At 39.8% G+C, this 18,147-nt stretch overlaps 4 protein-coding genes and 1 long non-coding RNA gene across 5 annotated transcripts in view; 3 read left to right on the top strand and 2 right to left on the bottom strand.

Moving 5' to 3' along the window:
* The window catches only part of LOC116708937 (neurofilament light polypeptide-like), a 1,889-nt gene extending 517 nt beyond the window's left edge, over positions 1 to 1,372 (top strand). The window contains exon 2 of the mRNA XM_032547099.1: positions 13 to 1,372. Coding sequence (XP_032402990.1) covers positions 13 to 1,186 — 1,174 coding nt within the window. The 3' untranslated portion in view covers positions 1,187 to 1,372. The remainder of the gene's footprint in view (positions 1 to 12) is intronic.
* Positions 1 to 5,534, top strand: part of serpina10b (serpin peptidase inhibitor, clade A (alpha-1 antiproteinase, antitrypsin), member 10b) — a 10,336-nt gene extending 4,802 nt beyond the window's left edge. Inside the window, exons 4-5 of the mRNA XM_032547100.1 lie at positions 3,654 to 3,801; positions 4,232 to 5,534. Coding sequence (XP_032402991.1) covers positions 3,654 to 3,801; positions 4,232 to 4,423 — 340 coding nt within the window. The 3' untranslated portion in view covers positions 4,424 to 5,534. The remainder of the gene's footprint in view (positions 1 to 3,653; positions 3,802 to 4,231) is intronic.
* LOC116708944 (uncharacterized) overlaps positions 1 to 8,238 on the bottom strand; it is a 16,239-nt gene extending 8,001 nt beyond the window's left edge. The window contains exon 1 of the long non-coding RNA XR_004336793.1: positions 8,131 to 8,238. This is a non-coding gene — a long non-coding RNA (uncharacterized LOC116708944). The remainder of the gene's footprint in view (positions 1 to 8,130) is intronic.
* On the top strand, positions 5,646 to 14,120 carry ddx24 (DEAD (Asp-Glu-Ala-Asp) box helicase 24). The gene is made up of 8 exons (XM_032547092.1): positions 5,646 to 7,351; positions 8,168 to 8,554; positions 8,896 to 9,049; positions 9,909 to 10,424; positions 10,509 to 10,584; positions 12,383 to 12,571; positions 12,651 to 12,780; positions 13,730 to 14,120. The coding sequence occupies exons 1-8, from the start codon at positions 6,580 to 6,582 to the stop codon at positions 14,002 to 14,004; spliced, it is 2,499 nt and encodes an 832-aa protein (XP_032402983.1). The 5' UTR covers positions 5,646 to 6,579; the 3' UTR covers positions 14,005 to 14,120.
* LOC116708942 (ubiquitin thioesterase OTUB2) lies at positions 14,041 to 18,147 on the bottom strand. The gene is made up of 5 exons (XM_032547107.1): positions 17,804 to 18,147; positions 17,596 to 17,714; positions 16,052 to 16,136; positions 15,180 to 15,371; positions 14,041 to 14,380 (listed from the first exon to the last, which is right to left on the bottom strand). Exons 1-5 carry the CDS (start codon positions 17,882 to 17,884, stop codon positions 14,174 to 14,176), a joined length of 684 nt encoding a protein of 227 aa, XP_032402998.1. The 5' UTR covers positions 17,885 to 18,147; the 3' UTR covers positions 14,041 to 14,173.

The following is an 18,147-nucleotide window of genomic DNA, read 5'->3' as shown; positions in this document are numbered from 1 at the left end:
CCCCCAAGCCAGGTTCCCTCCTGCACACCCGAATATCTTACACCCCCAAGCCAGGTTCCCTCCTGCACATCCAAATGCCTTACCCGGGGAAATCCAAAGACTCAGCTCCCTTCTGGAAATGGAGAGCGCCGGAAGATTTGAAGACAACCAGAAACTGGCCCACCTGGAGGCAGAACTGGAAGAGACGAAACTCCAGTTAAAAAGGCAGAAAGGTCTCAAAGAAATGTTTATCAACCAGGCCAAAGAAGCAAAGAGGGAACTTGAGAGAGTACAGAAGTTCAGTGACCCAGCAGTCCTTAATGCTGCGGTCATTGCTTCCAAGGTTCACAATGATGTGAAATACAAGAAGAAGAAGCCCTTGCAGCAGGACTTTGTGGAATTGAAGGTGGCCCACATTCTCAGCCAGGAAGCATTTATAGCTGAAATACAGGCGGAGAGAGAGAAAAGTCTGGCCCTCCAAAAAGAACTGGAAGAACTCCAGACTTCCCACGAGGAACTGCAATCCAAGTATGAAGCAGACGTTGCTCGGCTGAGGCAGGAGGCCGAGACACAAAAGCTTTATGAAGTGAGGCTTAGTGAGGAACTTGATCACGTTCGTGTTTCATACGAGGAGTTAAAAAGTAGGTATGAAACAGACATTATGGAATTACAGAGTGCCCAGGCTGAGTTGGAGAAAGTTAACACTTTGTACCAGGAACTACATTGTCGGTATGAAACAGATGTCACTTCTCTCAAACAACAAGCAGAGAAATACCAGCAAGAGACAAGTTGTTTAAAAAATGATATGCAAAGAGCAGTAGAGGATCTACTGCTGCCTGACACTATGAGAGCTGAGACAGAATTTTTCCAACCAAAACCCATCACAGTTTTCCAAGAGAAGGAGGAAGACTTGCAGAGCCAGGTCGACCTGGGTAAAGTTTTAAGCCAAGAGGTTTCTTCGGAGGAGGAACTCTCCGGAGAAACCTTATCAGGTTGCTCCTCGGATCCAGAATCCACGGAAGAGACTGAGATCTCTGGAGAAACCATCCTGGAGGATTTGGAAAATCCAGATATTGAAGCCATGCAGGATGGTAAAAAAAAGAAATATAAATTTTCGATTTGGAAAAAAATACAAAAAACTCTGCGATTGAAGAAGCCAAAAAAAACCCAAAAGAGTGAAGAACCCCAAAATCAAGAACATGTCTAATGTTCTTGATTTTGATATTTAGAGGAGAAAGACATGCAAGAGAGGAACCAAGGACCGGAATCAAACGCATGGAGGTCGTACCCTCTGTGTACGGGGCGCCATGCGACACTCCATCAAAATTAAATTTAAAATGTTAAAATTTGTATCCCCCATTGACATACTAGAAAATAGATCCCTTCCCAACCCAATTGGAAAAAACGTGGGCAGCACGGTGATGCAGCGGTTAGCGCTGCATCTTCACAGAGACCATCTGTGTGGAGTTTGCATGGTCTCCCCGTGTTTGCGTGGGTTTTCTCCGGGTGCTCCGGTTCCCCCCACATCTCCTAAAACATGTAGGTCAGGTCAGTTGGTCACTGCAAATTGCCCCCAAAAGAGTTTAAGAAACTCCAAACATATGTGCAGTGTTATTGTTAAACTTGTCAAATTAAATTAATTAGCCGTACGTTAGCCCTTTTCTCTTTGCTGTTTTAGTGGAAGACAGCACAGTGCCTCAACACTCAGCTCAATTTTTATAGCAACATATTGATTTAAGAATTAAAATTTCTTCTTTTAATAGTAATGATTTCTACAACAAAAAAGTGCAATTTAACATGAAAAGAAAAGGGAAAAAGGAAGAACAATTCATGACAGTATGAAAACAGAGAACTTAATCAGAAATCATTTCCATTACAGGAAGAAATCAATTCTTAGATGAATACTTTGTAATAAATATAAAGCTTTTGTGTTGTTGAGCTTATGTGTTGTCTGCTTGTATAAAAGAGAAAAAAAAGGGGCTAAGAAGTGCCTTATTAAGTTATTTTTTTAACCAGCTTTATAGTAAGACTGCAAATTATGTTTTGTTTAGGTTGTTACTTATAGGTTTTGTTTGTCAACCTGGGTTCAATTCCCAGTCCTGGGGAATCTGCTGCATGTCATTCCCTTCTCTCTCCTCCCAATTTCCTGTTCAACCACTGTTAAATAACGGCCACTAGAGCCTAAAAAACTTTATTAGAGCCCAAAAAAACTTTAAAAAACTAAAGTACATTTCACCTCACAAGTGGACCAAATGTCAGAATATGCTTACCACCTCATTGTGCTCGTTTCCTTATGTTAAAAAACAACTTTCTTTCCCTCTCTCTCATTTTCTCTCTTTCTTACATAATTAATAAGTTACTTAATATACATACATACCCACATATACACATACATACACACATTTACACATACCCACATATACACATACATACACACATTTACACATACCCACATATACACATACATACACACATTTACACGTCCCCTCCATGGGCTGCCCTCCATGGGCTGCCACCTTATCGTGGTGGGGGGGTTTTAGTGTCCCAGTGATCCTAGGAGTTATGCTGTCGGAGCTTCATGCCTCTGATTGAGCCACCCAATGCAGACAGGTCCTAGGTGAGGAACCAGACCAAGTGCAGCCCAAAGATCCCTTATGATGAATACGACCATTGGAAACAGTGGTTGTACTGGCCCGTACATGAGGTCCCACCCTGGAGCCAGGCCTGGGGCTGGGGACAAGTTGGGGAGCCCCTGGTGGCCGGTGGTATGACAATAAAAATCCTTGAATCCCTGAACAATATCAACAATTTGTGCATCGAGTACAAATTGTTGATATTGTTCCGGAGGACCGGTACTGCTCCGTGGACCAATTGGTACCAGGCGCAAGAAATAATTAAATATTTCCGTTTTATTTCCGTCTGAAGGGTCTTTTATTTTGAAAATCCTTTAACCGGACTCTCGGTTACGTCTTGCGCGCCAACAGCCGCCGCTCTATTTGCTGCACTATGATGTGGAGGTGAGTTATGTGTTTTCGTAGTTAACATTTTTAACTGAATAAACATAACCACATATAATAAACATATATATATATATATAAAATGACCTTTACATATAGTAATAAACATTTCCACATATTACCTCCAATGTCCACCGGACTCTCAGTTGCCATGACAACTATTTGGGATTCCCTCCATTCTTACGTCACCGCGCTTTCTGATTGGCTACCTGTCACATTCAACAGGCTACGTTCTCGCTCCCAGTCGGGGAAAAAACCCCACAGACTGAGATAATCGGGCCAAGACAACGTTGAATATGCCCGATTTTTAGATCAGGGCAAAAAAAAAAAAAAAGGCTTTAGCGAGAATACCAACATGCAGAAGCATTATCTGACGGTTCCTTCCCCCACCGGGGCCGCAGCAAAATTGCCAAGTCTTGACCGGTCCGCGGAAATAAAAAGGTTGGGCGCCACTGAGGTACACAACCTCTAGTTGGGTAACCCCAAGATCACTGGGTCTTCTTAAAAAATACATTTGATTTTTCTTAGTTCATTTTTTTTTATCTCCAAAGTGTTATGTTGCAAAAGTTTGAAAACATATACTAGAAAATGCTTTTAAAAACACTTGAATTTAGCTCTCTTTTTTTAAGTGTATGAACCTTAAGTGTCTGTTTGCAGGAGACTGGAAGTCAACATGCCAAAATTCAAGATGGCGGAGGAATATTCCCTCCAGCATCTTCTTCCAGATATGGGCATGACTAACCTGTTCGGTAGTTCAGCGAACCTTACACACCTCAGCATGGAACCAGGCCTCAAAATCTCAGAGGTGAGTTAGAAATTTCTCCATGTTTTAAGCACGTTTGGAGAGATTATCAGTCGACGTCACGTTGCGTCAGCAGCCACTCTGCTCCGCAGGTCGCCTTCCGTTAAAAAGAAACAAACAAAAAACACCTGTCACTGACGTTTGAGCCATTTTCTCTCGTCATTTATCCAGTTACCTTCATTTAGTGCTCATACGAATCATTCACTAATGTCAGTTTGATAGAAAATAACTTATTTGATCACGCTGTGATAAACCGTTGTAGTATGCTAACATGCTAGCAGCTAGCTAATGTTAAAACAGCGGTTAACTATGTAACCAGTGAGCGGTTAAATGCCGGTGTTCTGTCAGAACAGTACGTTGCGGGTGCATCCGCTCTGTTTACAGACAAATATTCCCACCTGAACGATGTTTATCCCCGCTGTGAAACCCGCAGGTGCTGCACAAAGCTGTGGTTGAGGTTGACGAGACGGGAACGACCGCGGCGGCTAGCACCACAATCGGCATCATTCCCTACTCTCTGCCCAGGATGTTCGTCATCAACAGGCCGTTCTTCTTCTTCATATACCACGAAGTCACTAACTGCCTCTTGTTCATGGGGAGAGTTATTAACCCCTCCAGCAACTAGTTACTGCACTGTTTAAGCTCTGGAGAAGCCAGTTGATGTATTTTCTTTAAAACAACATCAATTGATTGTGCTTTACAGGGTTTCAGTAAGTTTTTATGTCAAACTTAGTTAATCAAATATAGCCTATTGAACTTAAATCAGTATTTTCCATGATTGTCTGACTTTAACACCTCTTTACAGCTACCAACAGAAGGTTTTGGTGAACTTTTAAGATCCCATTTTTAAGCCAAACCTAATTAAAAACATTCCCATAACAAATTAAGTAATGGATGAGATAGTTTACATTTTAGAGGTCAGCGGTCACTTCACTAAACAAGTTTTCACAGGAATTATGGACCACAACCGACTGAATAGCTAAAATCCACAAATACTTGAGGGCTACTTCTAAAAAAAAAAAAAAGAAGAAACGTTTGTAACTTCAACTCATAACCAAATATGCATTAATACACACAGTTTCACATAAAAATTAATAAAAAGGGGGATTTTTTGCGAATAATTTGTAGTCATGTTCCGAATTGTTAATTAGATAAGAATTTTCTTTTTGCAAATAAATTGAAGTCATGTTCCACTTAAAAATATGTAACCATGAAGAATTTTTTGTGAATAATTTGGAGTCTTGTTCCACTGAAAGATTCACAAACAGGTTATTCTGTAAATACTGAACTGCAAGCATGCCTGGCTTCACTGCCTCTAAAACATTTTTTTTGTATACAGTTAAGCCCCAAATTGTTTATGCACAAGACAGATTTAGGTTTAAAGTAATCTTTTATTTGGACTTTACTCTGGTAGAAAATTAACACATGTGATTGGGGTTATGGCAGTGAGGCTCTCCAATCTCATAGACTTTGAGCTGATCACCAAGGATAAATTGTGAAAATACCAGTTAAAACTTTGCAAAAATTGGTCATCAATTATAAGAAGGGACTGATTGTTGTAAAGTCAATAAAGGGTTTTCCATTAATTACTGAAAAGGGTATAAATAATTTTAAAAATGCCGTTTTTTAAAAGTATTACTCATTTTACTTTGTTTTATTATCTTTTGAAAGATTGTCTCCTATTATCTAGAACTGGAAATAGCATTTTTGGTTTCAATAAAACAATTTTAACTGTTTATTATGGGTGTTGTTGATACACATCATGTCGAACCATACACTGCCATCTCCTGGCCAACCAGGGTAAGTGCACAGAACTGTCTCCAGACTCATGTTGCTGTCAACAACTTCAAAACATTTTTCCAGTTCTTTTGCTGGCTGGTAAAAAAAATACTCAAAACAATAAGCAACAACTAAGGGTCAATATAACAGTTAAGACATGTAAATATTGATTTTTATGTTGAGAAGAGAGTCTTTAAAATGTGTGTTTTCTCTCTCTTTCTCCCTATGCTGCAAAATGACAACCAGCCTTTATTTTATTACTTGGTGCCCGCAATAGAGTGGAGCTTAGATGCTCCTGAACTTTTTTTCAGTTTAAAATTATTACAATTATTATTTTCAGTTTGAAAAAGTATGTTTTGAACAAACATTATGGCCCCAATTTAGCTCCATACGCCCCTGCTCCTTATCGACTGTAAATGCATAAAAGTGGTGGGAAATTTATTCAAATAGTCAGAATTATTTATCATATGTTGCTTGTCATAGGTCTCATATCAGTGCCACCGGTGAGTGTTGGTTTTGTTTAGGTGCATACAGATTAATATATAAAAAGTGCTTTGTTTGCTATCATAAATTTTGTACATAAAGGTTACATTGTTTACTGCTGGGCTGTTCAATTTTCTGGCTTCTTTAAAGACACAAAAACATCCATTGTAAGAGTAATTAAAATATTTTTTTTAAATGTTAAATTGTAAAATAAGTAATCATTTGCAACGAGGATGATCCCGGTTCACTGTTAATGTTTCTGGATCAATAAAGTTTTTACAAACCACGTGACGATACTGTCATGGCTGCGCCCTCGTGTCATGCGTTGTGTGACCAGACTGAAGCCGCTTCGATTTAGGTAAATTGTTGTTATTGATCGTCTTCAGACGGATATTTAGTCTAAAAACTTAACTGTTAAATACATTTGACCTAGTTTTAAAGCGCTTAGCACGCATGCGCACTCAAATACTCGGTCTTTAGTTCAGCACGTTGGCGAAACTGGTTACAGTTTGAAGAAAAATGAAGCCGAAGAAGGGGAAAACTGGGGGGAAGCGGAGCTCCTCGGTCAAATTAAGCTTTGATATGAAGGGCAAATGGAAACCTGTGGAGCTAGATCCTCATTTGTTCGCAGAGGAAGGCATGAATGATCTGGTGTGTTTCGAAGAGCTGACCTCCTACCGTTTGGTAGACAACGAGAAGGCAGTGAAACAGCTGAGAAAGGAAAATAATCGAGCGACGAAGAGAGAAGCCGAGCAGGCTGGAGATGAACCTGTCAAAAAGAAGAAGAAGAAGAAACGTCAGAAAGTTGCTGAAAATGATCCAGAGAGGGCTGGTTGTGGTACCGATGAGGAGGTGAAGCAGGAAGGAGAATCTTCCAGTCAGGAGGATGGAGAGAGTCAGAAAGAAACAGCTGCTGTCTCTGAACATGTTCAATCCAGTAACACAGAAAAGAAGAAGAAAAAGAAGCAGAAGAAGAAGAAACCAAGACAGCAAACAGAACAGACTGCAGTCAAAGAGAACCAAGAAGCCATCAAACCTCCAGAAGTAGAAAAGCCCCGTCTGGATCAGAGAAAACCTCCCAAAAAGCAGCCAAAGAACTGGACCAACGCGGCGCTTTCTGGTTCCGAGGAGAAAAACTCTGATGTGAGTGCTTGGAAGGATCTGTTTGTCCCCTCTGCAGTGCTGAAGGCTTTAAGCAGCCTGGGATTCACGTCACCCACTCCCATTCAAGCCCTGGCTCTGCCTCCAGCTATCCGAGACCGCATGGACATCCTGGGGGCGGCTGAGACCGGTAAGACTGATCTTATAGGGGACCTATAATGCAAAATTCACATTTTCCACAATTTTTTACATCCATTTGGTTCTGGACTCCTTCTAAAAACAACCCAAATGCAAAAAACACCCAGTTTTTTTTTTTTTATCAATTAGTTAATGTTTCTTGGTATCTGGAAAATGAGCTCAACCCAAGCTGAGCTCCAGCATGTTTGGTCAGCAGATTTTACTGCTGTACAATGGCTGCTGAAAAAGACAAGTGTTTTTTGTAGACTTACTACTCAGAAACTACTTGCTGCATTCTCGTTGGTTGCACAGAAGGCTCCACTTCTGCTTTTTAAAGATGTACAGTGGTTTAATTGAGCATCTATTTGGAGGTATTTTGATATGGGGGTGTAAATCTTGAGTTTGTGGGTGTGGCCAGCAGAAGCTTATATGGATTTAAAGTGACAGCTCAAAATCGGCAGAGCAGAACAGACTAAATTCTCGTCATTGGAGAATGATTTTGTGCAAAAAAATAAAATAAACATGTTTTTCCATAGCCCAAAGACCTATCCTAACCTGTTCAAGGTATCATAATAAGTAGAGGTGGACATTTATCACGTCATTAATTATTTATCTTGATAAATTTCTTATAAGATTATACAGTCTTATTATATACAGTCAGTTATACAGTTAAACAGCAACATGTAGTTCGTATCGTCACTGTTATTGTTATCACAATGGTACCACAAGATATCGTGATAAAACTTTAAGTCCATATCACCCCTTTAAATGTCTTGAATAAGAAAATCTTACCTAAATGTTGCTCACTGAAGCCGTTTTGTAATTGCAGGAAGTGGTAAGACGTTAGCTTTCGGTATTCCCATGATCCACACCATCCTGGAGTGGAAGGACGGTTCGGAGATAATGTCCGAACCGGGAGACACAGATGAGCCCAAAACGGGAGAGCAGCAGGAAGACGGCATGGAGGCTTCAGGGGAAGATGAGGACATCGAAGTGGATCAAACTCTTGGTTCTGATGAAGACGAACAGGACTCTGAGGGTGAAGATCAGGACAAACAGCTGGGGTGTGTTCGAGTGATTGACAATGCAGAGTTTGACTTCAAGGAAAACGTACCTGAGGGGCGGAACCGGCCTCTCCTCGGACTGGTTCTTACTCCGACCAGGGAGCTGGCGGTCCAGGTCAAACACCACATCGATGCTGTCGCAAAATACACGGGTGAGTCGTGATGTGAATGTGATGAAGATAACTATGATGAATCACCTGGAACGCCCTTCAAAGCTGGATTTTATTTCTCCACTATGAGAACAAGCCCTTGATGGATGTTTTCCTATAACATTTAAACTTGTATGCCAAATCCTTGTTGGAGTTCATTCGTTTTGTCTCTGTGCTCCACCAGGGGCCTCATGCATGTGTGCATGCGCACAAAAAATGTGCGCCGCCATATTTTACACACAAGTCGGCATGTATAAAACGCAGGATTAGCTCTGATTTAGCTTATCCCATTAGCTCCATGTAAAGACTCGGTTTTTTTCCTTTGCTTGTTTCCATCTTTGTAGACATCCAAACGGTCATAGTGGTGGGTGGCATGGCGCAGCAGAAACAACGGCGGATGTTGAAGCGCAGACCGGAGATTATCATCGCCACTCCGGGACGTTTGTGGGACTTGATCAATGAGGGGCATCCTCATCTGCTCAACCTCAGACAGCTGAAGTGAGTCACAGTTCACACTCCTTAACTCAGGGGTGCCCAAAGTTGGTCCTCGAGGGCCGGGATCCTGCATGGTTCTCTCCCTGGTGGTAGTAACAACTTCTTCAGCATGTCAATATTCTTCTTAGGTCTTCTAACGAGCCATCATTGGATCCAGGTGCGTTAAACCAGGGAGAGAACTAAAACATGCAGGATGCCGACCCTTGAGGACCGACTTTGGACACCCCTGCCTTAACTAGTAAAGATTAGAGAAAGTCTTAGACTGAGCATACTACTCCGTCTAAATACTTCTCTAAAAAATAAAATATTACAACTTACACAGAAACCTGCTTTTAAAACCTCCATATGTATCGCGTATGGCTGCAACTAACGATTATTGGAGTAATCGATTGTTCTGACGGTTAATCTGATAATCAAATTCTACAGATTTTTTATTTAAGCCTTGTTTATACTATGTTAGAGATACACATAAATAAACAAACCAGTTTCTTTTTTAATTTAGAAAATAGTTCGCCTATGAGTAGTGGTCCTCAGCTCTGCTAGAACCTCATATAGGTCTTTGAAGGCTGTTTATAGCAGGTGATAACAACCAAACGTTGCTCTACTAAGTATTAAAGATGGATTTGATAGTAATGATGTGGTTGTAGCTATTAAAATTGACATATGTCTAATCTGGAAAGAAATGCTTGTTTTTGTTTTTTACAGTTGCTGTTTAGTATATTTTCTTTGTATATTTAGAACAAAAAACAAATAAATTGTTATGGATATCGACTGATATGAGAAGCTCATATCCTGATACATTTTTCAGCCATATTGTCCGTCGCTAACAAAACAGAGATAATTGAGTGATGTTGTGCTGCAGGTGTTTGGTCATTGACGAAGCTGACCGCATGGTAGAGAGAGGTCACTTCGCAGAGCTGGAGAACCTCCTGGAGATGCTCAACACCACACACTTCAACCCCACCAGACAGACATTCGTGTTCTCTGCCACTCTGACGATGGTTCACGGCTTGCCCAGCCGTGTCCTGCAGAAGAAGAAGAGGAGGCAGCTGGACAACCGGAGCAAACTGGAAATCCTGATGGAGAAGGTGGGGATTAAGTCCAAACCGAAAGTCCTCGACCTCACCAGGAAGGAGGCGACCGTGGAGACCCTGACTGAAACGCAAATCCATTGTCAGAAGGATGAGAAGGACTTCTACCTGTACTACTTCCTGCTTCAGTATCCCGGTCGCACAATGGTGTTCGCTAACAGCATCGACTGCATCAAGAGGCTCAGTGCTCTTCTGGTCATTTTGGACTACAACCCTCTCCCTCTGCATGCCAACATGCACCAGAAACATCGCCTCAAAAACCTGGAGCGCTTTGCCGAAAAACAGAAGTAAGCCCCGCAGCCGTCACTTCGGTAAAGAGTTGAGTAATTATTTGTTTTTCTGACGTTGGACGTCCTAACTTGTCCCCACAGTTGTGTCCTTCTTACGACTGACGTGGCGGCGCGAGGCCTCGACATCCCCAATGTTCAGCATGTTATTCACTACCAGGTGAGGCCATGGTGTTCTCTCACCGTCAGCCTTAGAGAAGCAGCCAACTTCTCTAAGGCTGCAACTGACGATTATTTAATTTATCAATTAACCTGTTATTCTAACAATTAATTGATGAATCTTTTTTTTTTAAATGGCACACTCTGCAGACTTTTCATTCAAGCCTTTTTTTTTATACAATATAAAAATATAATAAAGTTCCAAATAAACAATTTAATAACATTTTTAAAGAAGAAAAAAAAAAGATTGCCTAAAATGCAACAACATAGCATTCCTTTAATGTATGCTTGATCATTTGTAGTAACGACTGCATCTCCAGCTTAAAACGAGTTCTAACATGTGAAAAGCTCAGCCCTTCCTGTTTGACTTAACATCAATACAGTGTGGGACTGATCTGGTGATTTTGTTTTTATTAATTGATAATTGGATAGCAAAAGTTTCTTAAGGATTTTTTTAAAGAATTTGAATATAATGAAGAAAAAAAATGCCACTTGAGGAGTTCTGGGTAGAACATATTTACAGACAAATGTTTTTATTTTAGATGTTTATACTTTGTACAGTTTTGTCTTATATTCTCTGAGTGTGTTGTTCTTTCAGCAAATTACCTTTTTTGAGCCTGCATCCTCCAGTTAACGATTAATTGATTACTAAATTAGTTGATATCTATTTCATTAACAATCCTGCACTGATATTTTTGTATTACCTTCACAATATGAAAACTGATGTAAAAATATGAATATCCTCTTTATTATGTACATTGCATGATGATTTATGTATTTTTATTCATTTGTTTTAAAACAAAAACTGATTACATTGTTTCCCATCCAAGCTGGTAGACTTACAATACATGAACAAAAATATCTCCATCCACTGGAAAACAATAAAATGTGAAATTTTAGAGATTCCTACACCAGAAAATGAAAACAAAATTAGCAGCAATAGTAGCGGATTTTAAAAAATGCATTTTGAATTGGAATGTTATGAGGAAATCATAAAAAAAGAACTGTAGTTTCTCCTAATAGACGGCAAAAAAAAAAAAAAATTAAAAGTGACCTATTATGGTACCTTGTACAGGTTAGGAATGTTTAACGGCTTTACAAAACTATTCATTACATTTTACATTACATACTTTTTTTTTTGTACAAATCGTTCTTAGATAATGGGATTCTAGTCAGGTCAGTTCTCCTTTTAGGGTCTCCTGTCTCTTTAAATCCAAATAAGCTGCTGCTGGTCACCCCCTCCCCCCCAACTCAATGTTGACACTCTCATGTGAAAATGGCTGCAAACACATGTGCAATTATGCAACCGTACATCTTCGAAAAGCATTAGTTGAGCCTCCTGTACAACCAACAAGAATGCAGCAAGTGGTTTCTGGATGATAGGTCAACGACAAAACACTTGTCTTTTCCAGCAGCCATTGTACCGTGCATACAGCTGTAAAATCAGCAGAAGCAACGTGCTGGAGCTCAGCTCTGGTTGCTAGTTAACAGCGACCTGCCTGTCGATTGTGTCTGTTTTTAGGAGCAGCTGAGACCTAAATGGAAGCATAAAATCATGAAAAAGTGAATTGTGGTTAATAGGTCCCCCTTAAAATATTCAAGTGGCTCAATTAAAGTATTAATTATAAAATACTGTATGTGTTGTCTAAGAGCAAACAGCAGCAATCTCATTAAACAAAATGTGTTGGTGTTGATGGGCAGGATTGCTCCTGCATGTCTTTAGTGTAGTTTGCTTTGTGAATCCAGTGCAGAAATAAAGTAAAGTGGATGTAAAAAATTTATAATCATTTATCGTGCAGGTTCCTCGAACATCAGAGACGTATGTCCATCGGAGCGGCCGCACAGCAAGAGCCACCAAGGAGGGGCTCAGTTTGCTGCTCATCGGTCCAGACGATGTGATGAACTTCAAAAAGATTTCCAAAACTCTGGGAAAGGACGAGGAGCTCCCCACATTCCCCGTGGAAAACAAGTGCATGAAGGCCATCAAGGTATAATCAATCAGCATCATGTGACAACAGAGCTCTGTGATTTTATGTCTCCATTAACAAACTGTCTGGCACGTTACAGGAGCGCGTGAACCTCGCCAGGAAGATAGAAAAGATCGAATACTACAACAACAGAGAGAAGCAGCATGACTCGTGGTTCAAGCAGGCAGCAGAGGCCCTGGAGGTCGACCTCGACGATGACCTCCTGATCGGTAAGATTAAGTTAAACCCACTCGGTATTTACAGCTATTCACAGTTGCTTTGGCGCATTTCTCAAAACAATTTATGCAAAAAACAAGTTTCTTTCTCAAAGTCCTTAGCTCATCACTCAAAAGTAAAATATCTCTCAATGATTCAGTTTGACCATTCATTTTATCGACAGTCAAATTGCTGTCATGTTAATATCACAGTGTACTCAGGACTATCTGTTTTGATGAGAAGCATTGAAATTATGGGAGATCAAAGAATTTAAATTTTGTTCTGAGAAATGCACAAAAATACTACAAAGTATTAGAGCCATACTAATAAAAAATAAAAATTGATAATAAAGTTATAACGAGACAGAACTCGTATGAGAATGAAGTCATATTACATTAATGTATAAGAATAAATAATACGATAAGTAAGTCGTATTTTGAGAATAGTTGTAATATTATGACTTTATTCTCGTAATTCTATTTTAGCGTGGTCCTAATATGCTGTCATTGTAGCTAAAAAAAAAAAAACAATTAAGTAACTTTCCGCCAAAAAATCTCAAGTTTTCTGGGGGGGAAAAAAAAACGAAATTTGAGTTTGAAAAGTCAAAAAATGTGCTAAAAAATTACATCTCAGGAATATTCTAGAGAAGTTGTGGACATTTCTGAATTTGAAGTTGCAAATTTGCTAGAAAAACTGAAATCTTTTAGAAAAACTTGGAGATCTTTCAATGTTTGATACTCTTCTTAAGTTTCTGAAATTAATGTCAATTTTTTTCTGTCTTTTGACTTTTCAAACTCAGAAATGTCCTTTATTTGTTCTAGAAAATTTCTGTTTTTCTTTTTTTTCTATCTGCAATGGTTGTACTAAAGCGGCTGAGATAAACCTAAGTTTAAAAAAAAAACTCAAATCACTAAAAAAATAAATAAAAATAAAAAAATATTGAAAAACCATCTGTGTCCACAGGCGGCGCTAGAGACCCGGAAACAGACATGGAGCAGAAGAAGATGGTTAAGCAGATGAAGAAGAATTTAAAACATCTGATCTCTCAACCAATTTTTAAGAACTTGGTAAAAACAAAGTACCCGACTAAAATGGGGAAGCTGGCCCTGGCGGACATGCCTGTTGCAGGGATGGAAAGTGCCCTGACCAGGATTTCTGGACAGAAGAAGCTGAAAAGATATTTCCCACAACAGCAGAAAGAACAAAAGCAAAGGAAAAGGATGAAGATGCAGGAATAATGTGGTTAAATAAAAAGTTTCCGTACTAAAGAGAGCTTAATTTTACCTTTTAATAATTCTTACTATTTGTGTAGCTTTGTGGATGGGCTGCTATAAAGTTCTGTTTTCATAATGATCTGAAAGCCTGAGTGTGTTTTTATTATCGTTATTTGGCCGCTTCCTGAACTGGTCACAGGCGAGTCCGTCGATAGAGAATGTTGTAATGTGACGTTTGGTAGAGGAGATGCACGGATGGATCCACTCCCTCGGGAATGATGTGGTGCACCAGCTGCTGCCCGTTACCCTCCATGGACACGACGTGGATCCCAAGGTCCAGAGCCTGCGACAGGGCCAAGATGTCGACGTGGTCGCACTCCATGGCCATTACCTCCACTTCCTGAACGAGGTTAAACAAAACTCCATCAGCACCACGAGTGCACCCAAATAATTCATGCCGTATTAGATTAAAATAAGTTCTGCTCTATTAGCTAATAACGTTCGCTTAGTGTTGTAGTTTGGCCGCCATCCAGCAGAGGGCGCCACCCTTGATACAGAAACAAACAAAGATGGCGACAATATCAGAACGGCGAAGAGTAACGGCCCAAACAGAGTCCGATTTGGGATGCAAAATGCATAAAGTGCAAATATGAACACCCGAAAAATCTGTTTTGTAACATAAATGCTCGACAAGCTCCTTAAGTTTCACCTTGGTCGCGCTCATTCAGCCGAGCTGCGTCAACTTCAAATTCAAAAAATATCGATATGCTATAAAGGCGAAGATGTTATGACAAAAACGCGCAAGGGACAACCGATAAAAATTTAAAGGGAAAAACAACATTCTAATAAGCAAGATTGATTTTGAGGGCTTTAATGCACTTAATGGAGCGAAGTTTAAACATTTCGTCAAGAGCAAACAGATTATACTTCCTTCTGAGCATCTCCGTTTATTGGTTCACATGTTAATTCAGCAACCTAAGAGATTCCGGTTTTATGTTTTATAAATATTTTTTAAGTTTAATGTGTTCGACAAGACAGTAAACGCTCTTGATACAAGAGAAAATTCAGGTTTTAAAAAAATGGCCGCTTATTACTCTAAAGTCGGTCCATAAAAATCAATCAACTCATTAATCAACACCTTCTTACATCCATTTTAAACTCCCAATAATATTCTCAGCAGGTGTTAGGTTTATCCCTACCTGACGACAGTACACCTTCAGATCTGGAGCCTCAACGAAGTTGCAGAAGAAGTCTTCATGGGTTTGGAGGTGTGCAGACGTGAGCAACCTGAGGAACTGCACAACGCTGTCTGAGATGATCTGTTCGTTGAAGAGCCTGAGGAGAACGTCTTCGCGCTCTGCAGCAGTGCACTGATCCACCACATGTAGGACCTGCAGGGCGAGACAAACGGTAAACAGATAGAGCTGCAGAGGCAGGAAACATTTCTGTCATTTTTCTTTCTTGCAGCCAGAGCAAGAGATATTTTTAAAGCTGCGTTTGTTTGGATAATTGTTGGTTCTGATGCCAAAAAGTTTACAGTAAGTCCAAACCAGTTTGTTGGGATCAACTGGTTTGATTAAATGCAAGTGAAAGAATGGCTGCTGTTTGAAAATCCCCGTCTGTAGAAAGTGTTGGCTCCACAATGGGGTAATGTTTATTACTGTAAGTATTTTAATTAATAATCAAGAAGCTGACTAAGACTTAAGGCAGTGGTGTCCAAACGTTTAGCCATAAGAGCCAAAATTGTAAAGTCAAAAGCATTTTATAGCACAATCAAGTAATTGTATTACCTTCAGTGTTATAAAAATGCTTTACGTATCAAATATGATTAAGAAGAAATTTGTAATTTAACGTCTTGAAATTGGAACTGTCTCTTTAAGAAACTCCTCCTCTGAATCTCCGCCTTCAGGAAGTCATCACAACATAAATACTGTACCTTTAAAAGAAACGCTTTGTGCTTTTCTATTTTATCCGTTTAATAATAACCTAAAAATGTTATCTAAATGATCACTTTATCTAAAGTGTATTAATTAGAAAAATGTTTCCTAAAACAAAAGAGAGGGAAACTCACTGTGCTCTGGAGGTGGTCGAATGAAGCCTCTTCAAATCCTGCAGAAATCAAAACTTTTCCACTTTGTATTATCTGGTCCTTAAATCTGAAATGAATAAGGACCAGACATAAAACATTTTTCTATGTGGGCTGACACTGACCTCAGCTTGGCTCTGGGTCTCTGCAGAGTAAAGATACTGATGCTGGGATTGTGCAGAGTTCAGTTTATTTCTGACCTCTGAAGTGCTTTGAACAGGAGTGGCCAAACGTTTCGTCACATGGCCCAAAATTGTCAAAATGCTTCTGGTATTTATCCAATACAATTACAATGAAAAAATACAAAATCTTATCAAGTATTTTTGTAGCTTCTAGTGCAAATAAGACTAAACTAACTTACTGAAAGTAATGTTTCAGCAAGATACAGGAGTTTGTTTTAAGTCAATAATTCCTTAATATTGACAAAAACATTCCACTGATAGATTATTTCACTTATTACAAAAAAGATGTTGTAAGTGAAATAATCTGCCAGTGGATCTAGTACTTTTTCATCAACATCAAGGAATTATTTACTTCAAACAAGCTGTTATATCGTTCTGAAAAATTACTTGTTCCTAAAAGAAATTAGCATCCTGTCGCCATTTAGCAGACTAGCTTAATGCCGCCAGGAGGAATATGGAGCGCCGTAATTTGACGACAGCTGATAAATAGATTCATAAACATGAAAGCGAAGGATGTCATATCTGTAATTTCAGTGTGTTTTAGTTAGTTTCATAAATATATAATATAGTTCCAGTCATAGTTTTCCCCCATTAGTTACTGCGTTTATTTATTTCAGTTAGCGAAAATGTTTTCTCAGTTACAGTTTTTGTTATTTTGCTAGTTTTAGTAAAAGGGCAGTATTGTGCAAAAATAAACTTTTTTGAGCTTTACATCATGTTACATTGTTATTCCCTCCTCAAAAACACACCTGGAGTGCTGCTTTGATTCTTTCATGCATGTTTGATAAATATTTTAATCTCCATGGCAACCATTCAGCTGTGTAAAACACCTGGATGGACCTAGCCCCGCCTTCGAGCCACAGCTCCTCCTCACAGCTGCAGGTCCTAAGCTTCTGCCTGACAGTGCAGCCCTTCAACACTCAGCTCCTTCAGACTAGCCAGCAGCAATTAGCAAACACCTGGTGGACCAGTTGAGCTCATTTTAAGAGCTACTTGTTAGTAAAACGCTGGTAAAAAAACTTTGTTAAGGGGTAAATAGAGGAGCAATGTGATGGAGAGTCAGAAAGAGCAAGAGTTTTTAAACAGTCCAAATTTAAGGCGTTAAATTACAAAGTACAGTTATATTTAATATATATAGCATTCTTATAACAACTGAAGTTAACATAGTTGCTTTATTGTGCTATAAAATGGCTCCATGTGCCTGGAAAACACACAATACTGCCCCTTTAACTATAATAACCTTGTCATGGACCCCAAACAATAAGTATAAGGGCCTCAAATGGCCCGCGGGTCGCACTTTGCACACCTCTGGCTTTGTGTGTCTGCATTGCACAGGTCACTACTGACCTCTGCAGGGCTCTGGGGTTGTGCAGAATCAACTCCAGGTGTGCGAAGAAGACCGCTCTGTAGAAGCAGTTTCCATCACCGTAGACTTTCCTCACTGCCGAAAACTGGCGGGCCAAATCCTAAAAGAAGAGGAGTTGTGTTTGTTTACGACACAGCGGACCGAGTAAACCAGAAGAAGCTGCTTTCTTTTGGACATGAAGCCGCATACTTGGTACTTGGGACTCGGTGTTCCTTCGGGCAGGAGCGATGAAATGTCCTCTATGCATGAAACCAGGCTGCAGTCCTCCATCTGCCGACAACCGAGCAGCTTTGGGACCAAAGCGCAGCTTCACACGGACACACGCAGCCTGACGCACGTCAATAGAAGCGTTGAAACACGTTTTGTAAAACAAAAAAAATCTACTTCCACTTTCCCGAAAACCGGATGTTTGCGGAAGAGCATGTGCGTAGTCCATTTAAAGGGCCAGTACACGTTTAGCAATGCTGACGTTGTACTAAAGAAATTGTATGGTCGACACATTTACGTCCTTTTAAAAAACTACAGCAAGTTAA

Source organism: Xiphophorus hellerii, chromosome 19 (assembly GCF_003331165.1).
Source record: "Xiphophorus hellerii strain 12219 chromosome 19, Xiphophorus_hellerii-4.1, whole genome shotgun sequence".
NCBI lineage: Eukaryota > Metazoa > Chordata > Actinopteri > Cyprinodontiformes > Poeciliidae > Xiphophorus > Xiphophorus hellerii.
Note: the sequence above shows the minus strand (reverse complement) of the source record. Positions and strands in the feature narration are given on the sequence as shown.

What these genes read in the sequence shown, in the direction of transcription:
- ddx24 (XM_032547092.1), top strand. Translation starts at nt 6,580, where the DNA reads ATGAAGCCGAAGAAGGGGAAAACTGGGGGGAAGCGGAGCTCCTCGGTC. An exon ending in AGCATGTTATTCACTACCAG is followed by an intron (nt 10,585 to 12,382) that starts GTGAGGCCATGG and finishes TTTATCGTGCAG; the next exon opens with GTTCCTCGAACATCAGAGAC. An exon ending in CGACGATGACCTCCTGATCG is followed by an intron (nt 12,781 to 13,729) that starts GTAAGATTAAGT and finishes CTGTGTCCACAG; the next exon opens with GCGGCGCTAGAGACCCGGAA.
- LOC116708942 (XM_032547107.1), bottom strand. Translation starts at nt 17,884, where the DNA reads ATGGAGGACTGCAGCCTGGTTTCATGCATAGAGGACATTTCATCGCTC. An exon ending in AACCCCAGAGCCCTGCAGAG is followed by an intron (nt 16,137 to 17,595) that starts GTCAGTAGTGAC and finishes TATTCATTTCAG; the next exon opens with ATTTAAGGACCAGATAATAC. An exon ending in TCGACCACCTCCAGAGCACA is followed by an intron (nt 15,372 to 16,051) that starts GTGAGTTTCCCT and finishes CTCGCCCTGCAG; the next exon opens with GTCCTACATGTGGTGGATCA.